This window comes from Mastomys coucha, unplaced genomic scaffold, assembly GCF_008632895.1.
Source record: "Mastomys coucha isolate ucsf_1 unplaced genomic scaffold, UCSF_Mcou_1 pScaffold12, whole genome shotgun sequence".
Classification (NCBI taxonomy): domain Eukaryota; kingdom Metazoa; phylum Chordata; class Mammalia; order Rodentia; family Muridae; genus Mastomys; species Mastomys coucha.
Window position 1 is genome coordinate 42,666,084 of NW_022196894.1, and position 6,824 is coordinate 42,672,907.

At 41.6% G+C, this 6,824-nt stretch overlaps 1 protein-coding gene across 1 annotated transcript in view; it reads left to right on the plus strand.

The window, feature by feature from the left end:
• The window catches only part of LOC116083246 (cell surface glycoprotein CD200 receptor 2-like), a 17,177-nt gene extending 16,751 nt beyond the window's left edge, over positions 1-426 (plus strand). The window contains exon 7 of the mRNA XM_031360064.1: positions 178-426. Within this exon, the coding sequence (XP_031215924.1) occupies positions 178-426 (249 nt within the window). The remainder of the gene's footprint in view (positions 1-177) is intronic.
• The last annotated feature ends 6,398 nt before the right edge of the window (positions 427-6,824 follow it).

The window sequence follows — 6,824 nt, forward strand, 5'->3', positions numbered from 1 at the left end:
GTGGTTAAGAGTTCATAGTCTAGCGGTGCTTGGCTGTATGTTTGTTGTGTCTGTTGTCTCTAGCAAGAAGTGGTGAGCAGTCGCCAGGTGAGTGGTGCTCTCCGCGCGGAAGAGCAGCCTCTACAGTGGTACTGGGAGTGCTCCCTGCACAGGGTACTAGGAGCGCTCCCTGCGCAGGGTACTGGGAGCCCAGCAGCGGTGGCAGCCACTGTGGTGGTATTGGGAACGCTCCCTGCATGGGGTACTGGGAGCGCTCCCTGCGCAGGGTACTGGGAGCTCAGCAGCGGTGGCAGCAGGAGCCGCTCCACCTGGCAGCCGGGGTCCCAGCGGCTGCTCCACGTGGCCGTGTACCCTGTCTGCCCCGGGGGTGAGGAGCCGGTCGGCAGACGCAAACTGCCGTGCTCCCGGGGCTCGGCACCAAAATGATGGGGTTTAAGTTGCGGCAGGAAGCGTCTGCAGACACCAGGCCCAGGCAGTTCCACGTGTAAGAGGTTTAATTGGAAGGGGGTAGGGGGGTAGCAGCGCAGAAAGAGAGAGGGGAGAGAGAGAAGAAAAGAGAGAGAAAGATGGAGGAAAGTACCCATATATATATATATATGTTGTGATGTAGCAGTCCAGGTAAAGGTGGGAGCTGAACCCAATGGATTCTGGGAATATGGTGGCCGTTGCCCTGGTGACAGGTCTGTGGACCTGCCCACATATCTGCCTCAGGCAGGTTCTGGATGCTAACAAAGGCTGTACTTCAATGTCCCTCACATCACCAAAGGATTTTACCTCCATAGTAGCTAAGCTAAGGGTTGACAATTCTGCTGCATCAAGGAATGAATTGTAGGCACGATTGTTTGGAGACATATTTCCTGTTATGGCCAAAGCTACTTGACTTGAGTGATTGTCATTATTCTCAGCCCACAGGGAATAGGGAATACTTTCATGTAAAAAATGGTGTGTGTATTGAGATGGTCTATCCATGAAGTCATTCATTAACTGTTTCAATGAATAATGGTTCTGCTTGGAGGATAGCACAGACATTAGGTGAGGGTAAGATTCTGGTTCACTGGCTGTAGTGATTTTGAAAAGCATTCATCTCAGAAGAAGACAGAAGAAGGGTAACTTATAAGTTCCTCTTCTTCAAAATTAATACAATAATGATGAATATCAAGCAAAACATTCAGTCTCACTCTTTGTTGTTCCCTTACAAGCCACCTCCTAAATTAATTGTCTATATTTCTTTTGGATGTATAAATAATTTTGAAATATGTAAGCTGTTCTGAAAACCATAGTATAGTATAAGAACATCAAATAAACAATCCTAATAACAGAGAGGCTGAGATAGGAGAAGCATGATTTCAAGACCATTATATTGTACACACTAAGACACTATCATGTACAAACAAGCAGAAAGTAAGTATGGATTGTACATTATTGGATCCATGTCTCCTATTACTAAATTAGAGAGACCACTGGATGTCAGCCAACAAATTTATAATTCTTCATACATTTGAATTTCAATTGATTAGGTAATATTAGTTCTCTTAATAAGAGATATTAAGGAAAAGTGATTGTTACTTCCTGTTATTTTTGTTAGAGGTGGAATTATGGTTCTGTGGGTTTATGTGAGGTGTCTTTTTTTCTAGGGTATAGTTCACTCCTTCTGTTGGTATTTTCCATCTACTATCCTTTGTAGGGCTGGATTTGAAGAAAGATATTATATAAATTTGGTTTTGTCATGGAATATCTTGTTTTCTCCATGTAGGGTGATTGAGAGTTTTGATGAATATAGTAGCCTGGGCTAGCATTTGTGTTCTCTTAGGGTCTGTATGACATCTGCCCAGGATCTTCTAGTTTTCATAGTCTCTGGTGAGAATTCTGGTGTAATTCTGATAGGCCTACCTTTATATGTTACTTGACTTTTCCTTACTGCTTTTAAAATTCTTTGTTTGCTTAGTGCATTTGGTGTTTTGATTATTATGTGAGAATTTCTTTTCTGGTCCATCATACAATAATGATGAATATCAAGCAAAATATTCAGTCTCATTCTTTGTTGTTCCCTTACAAGCCACCTTCCAAATTAATTGTCTATATTTCTTTTGGCTGTATAAATAATTTTGAAATATGTAATCTGTTCTGAAAACCATAGTACAGTATGAGAACATCAAATAAACAATCCTAATAACAGAGAGGCTGAGATGGGAGAAGCATGATTTCAAGACCATTATGTGGTACACACCAAGACATAGTCTATTTGGAGTTCTGTAGGCTTCTTGTATATTCAGAAGCATCTTTCTTTAGGTTAGGAGAGTTGTCTTCTATAATTTTGTTGAAGATATTTACTGGCCCTTTATGTTGGGAATCTTCACTCTCTTTTATACCTATTATCCTTAGGTTTGTTCTTCTCATTGTGTCCTGGATTTCCTGGATGTTTTGGTTAGAAACTTTTTGCGTTTTGCATTTTCTTTGACTGTTGTGTCAGTGTTTTCTATGGTATCTTCTGCCCCTGAGATTCTCTCTTCTATTTCTTGTATTCTGTTGGTGATGCCTGTCCCTATGACTCCTGACTTCTTTCCTAGGTTTTCAAACTCCAGGTTTGTCTCCCTTTATGATTTCTTTATTGTTTCTAGTTCCAGTTTTAGATTCTGGATGGTTTTGTTCATTTCCTTCACCTGTTTGATTGTCTTTTCCTGTAATACTTTAAGGAAATTTTTGTGTTTCCTCTTTAAGGGCTTCTAGATGTTTACCTGTGTTCTGTATTTCTTTAAGGGCGTTATTTATGTCCTTCTTACAATCCTGTATCATAATCATGAGAAGTGATTTTTAGATCTGAATCTTGCTCTTCTGGTGTTATGGTGTGTCCAGGACATGCAATGGTGGAAGAATTGGGTTTTGATGATGCCATGTCACCTTGGTTTTTGTTGCTTATGTATTTATACTTGCCTCCCACCATCTGGTTGCCTCTAGTGCTACCTCCCCTTAATATATCTGTCTAGAGCCTGTCCTTCCTGTGATCCTAGTTGTGTCAGTACTACTCAGAGTTCAGTTCTCTCTGTGATCCTGTGATTCTGTGTTTCTGTGATCTTGTGATTCTGGAATCCTCTGATCCTGAGTGTGTCAGAGCTCCTGGGAGTCAAGCTGTCTTTGGGACCCTGAGATCCTGGTGTGACCAAGGTCCTGGGATCCTGGGTTCCTGGAATCCTGGGCATGTTAGAATGCCTGGGAGTGGAGCTTCCTCTGGGTGTTTTGGGACTGGCTGCGGAGTTTGCGCCCAAAGTCTGCCTAGGACACCAGCCCAGACAGACCAGAAAGAACATGAGCCACTGGGCTGGCAGTGTTCATGTATGCCTGGGTCCTTCTGGTCCCTGTTACTCCCGGTATTGGGACAGATGTTGGGTCATCCTCACCTCTGATCATGGGCTAGTGCTAGAGTGCCTGGGAGTGGAGCTTCTTCTGGATGTTGTGGGACTGGCTGTGGAGGTTTCGATCAAGGTCTTCTCAGGGGACCTGCCAGCTCAGACAGGGCTTCCTGTTATTTTTGTTGTTACAGGTGGAATTATGTTTGTATGGGTTTGTTGAAAGATTACTTTCTTGCTTCTTCTAAGGTGAGCTTTTACTCCTTATGTTGGTGTTTTCTGTCTATTATCCTTTGTAGGGCTGGATTTGTGGAAAGATATTGTATAAATTTGGTTTTGTCATGGAATATCTTTTCTCCATCTATGGTAATTGAGAGTTTTGCTGGGTATAGTAGTCTGGGCTGGCATTTGTGTTCTTGTAGGGTCTGTATGACATATGCCCAGGATCTTCTAGCTTTCATAGTCTCTGGTGAGAAATCTGCCGTAATTCTGATAGGCCTGCCTTTATATGTTACTTGACTTTTTTCCCTTACTGCTTTTAGTATTCTTTCTTTGTTTAGTGCATTTGGTGTTTTGATTTTTATGTAACAGGAGGAATTTCTTTTCTGGTCCAGTCTATTTGGAGTTATGTAGGCACCTGTATGTTGATGGGCATCTCTTTCTTTAGGTTAGGGAAACTTTCTTCTATAATTTTGATGAAGATATTTACTGGTCCTTGGGAGTCTTCACTGTCTTCTATACATTGCATTCTGGATTTCCTAGACATTTTGGTTCAGGAGCTTTTTGCTTTTTGCATTTTCTTTGACTGTTGGATCTATGTTTTCTATGTTATCTTCTGCACCTGAGATTCTTTCTTCTATCTCTTGTATTCTGTTGTTGATGCTTGTATCTATGACTCCTAATCTCTTTCCTAGGTTTTCTATCTCCATGGTTGTCTCCCTTTATGATTTCTCTATTGTTTCTAGTTCCAGTTTTAGATCCTGGATGGTTTCATTCATTTCCTCTGCTTGTTTGATTGTGTTTTCCTGTAATTCTTTAAGGGATGTTTTTGTTTCCTCTTTAAGGGCTTCTAGGTGTTACCTGTGTTCTCCTGTATTTCTTTTTTGGGAGTTATTTATGTCCTTCTTAAAGTCCTGTATCATCATCATGGGAAGTGACTTTAGATATGAATCTTGCTTTTCCAGTGTGATGGTGTATCCAGGACTTGCTATGGTGGGAGAACTGGGTTCTGATGATGACAAATAACCTTGGTATCTGTTGTTTATGTTTTTATGCTTGCCCCTGCCATCTGGTTACCTCTAGTGCTACCTGCCCTTGCTATATCTGACTCGAGCTTGTCCTCCTTGTTGTGTCAGGCCTCCTCAGATCCTGTCTCTGTGATCCTGTGATTCTGGGATCCAGTGATCCTGAGATCCTGGGTGTGTCAGAGCTCCTGGGCGTCAAACTCTCTCTGGGACCCTGAGATCCTGTTGTGACCAAGCTCTTGGAATCTTGGGCATGTTAGAGCATCTGAGAGTGGAGCTTCCCCTGGGTGTGATGGGAGTGGCTGCAGAGTTTGTACCCAAGGTCTGCTCAGGGCAGACTGGAAGGAACTCTGGTAGAGTTTCTGTTTGTCTGGGTTTCTTTGGTTCCAGTTACTTCCAGTGTTGGGACAGATGTTGTATTCTCCTCACCTGTGATCCTGTGGTATATATATGTACTTAATTGATAAATATAAGCCTGTTCTCTTTATATCAGGAAAACTATTAAAATAGATTTATTCACCTTATTTTGTTGCTTTGCTATTTTGAAATGAGTATTTGGTTTGTAAGGTAGTTCTCCAATCACTGTATAGCCTAGGCTGACCTCCCAATTCCTGTGATTACAAATGTATGGAAGCATACTTGCAAAAATATTTTCATTATGATGTAATGATAGAAAATAAAGCAAGACCCACTCACTCTTGACATGTCCCACCTGAGACATTTAAGGCAATTATTTTCTCTATTGAAATATTTTTCTTTCCATTCAGGAAAATTACCTCTCTGTTTTTTCTTCCTATTCCTCCCACCCAAACCCACTACTTTGAAAGTCATGCATTATAACATATATGTATTAGTGGCTAGTTTTTTGTGGTGGATTGAATAGGTTTGGCTTCCATATATTCATGTGTTTTACTTCTTGGCCCTAGCGAGTAGAACTATTAGGAAGTATGGCCTTGTAGGAGTAGATGTGCCTTTGTTGGAGGAGGTACATCACTGTGGGAGTAGGCTTTGAGGGCTCCTAAGCTCAGGTTCCACCCAGTTTGTGGCTGTTTGTTCCTTCCTGGCTATCTTAAGAGAGGAGTCTCCTCTTTGCTGCCTTTTGATCAAGATGTAGGAATCTTAGCTCCTCCATCACCATATCTGTATAGACTCAGTCATGCCTCCCTTTATGTTGGTAACAGACTGAACCAGCTGAAATTGTAAGCCAGCTCCAACTATGTGTTTTCCTTTAATGAACAATAATGAAAGCATATGTTGTGGTTTGAATATACTTGGCCCATTTTAAGTGGCTCTATTGGGAGGTGTGACCTTGTTGGAGGAAGTGCTGTGTGGGTGGGCTTTGAGGCTCCACCCAGTGTAGAAGAGTTAGTTTCTCTTGTCTGCAGTTAGATCAAGATGCAGCACTCTCAGCTCCTTCTCTGGCTCTATGTCTGCCTGCATGTTGCCATGCTTCCTGCCATGATGATAACAGACTGAACCTCTGAAACTGTAAGCCAGCCCCCATTGAATGCCTTCATAAGAGTTGCCTTGGTCTTGGTGTCTTTCAATAGCAATGGGAACACTAACTGATTCCCTAAGACAGTTTCAATTATAAACATCTAAAAATAGTGATATGAGGTATAATTGAAATCTAAAGAGTTTATTAGTTGAAATTAGGCCTTACCTTTTCATGAATAAGGATTTTTTAGTGGAATAGAACCATGAGAAGGAATGTATATTAAAAGTTATTATAGATTAGGTGATTATTCTTACACAGGAGAAGCAGAGACTCTAATCACTGCACAATCTGTGGGACAGGGTGTCTCAGCAGTTCAAGCTGTTACCTGGAATGTTCCTGGAGAGACTCTAGTATTCAGTTCACATTGGAGAGCCAAAGAAGCTGAGTTCTGGTGCCAGTGAAACTGGAAACAACAGAGGCAGCAGCTGCATGGGGTCATCTATGGCAGCACTTACCTATAGTCAGACATTTCTAGGCCATTCTGGCCTTGGACCAAGAGTGTCACATTATTGCACGATTTGGCAACAGACCTGGTGTTTCCCATACAACCATCCTTATACAGATGTACAGAAGTCAAGAGTTGTCAATGCTGCCACATCTGTCTTCATCAAGAATACTGGGTTATAGTATTTCTTTCTTATGATGTCTTTAGTTTTGGTATCAGTGTGAAGTGGAAATAGATCTCTTTAGATTTGAGGTAGGCTTGGTACTTGCTATTATTTAAGTGCTAGAAATGTC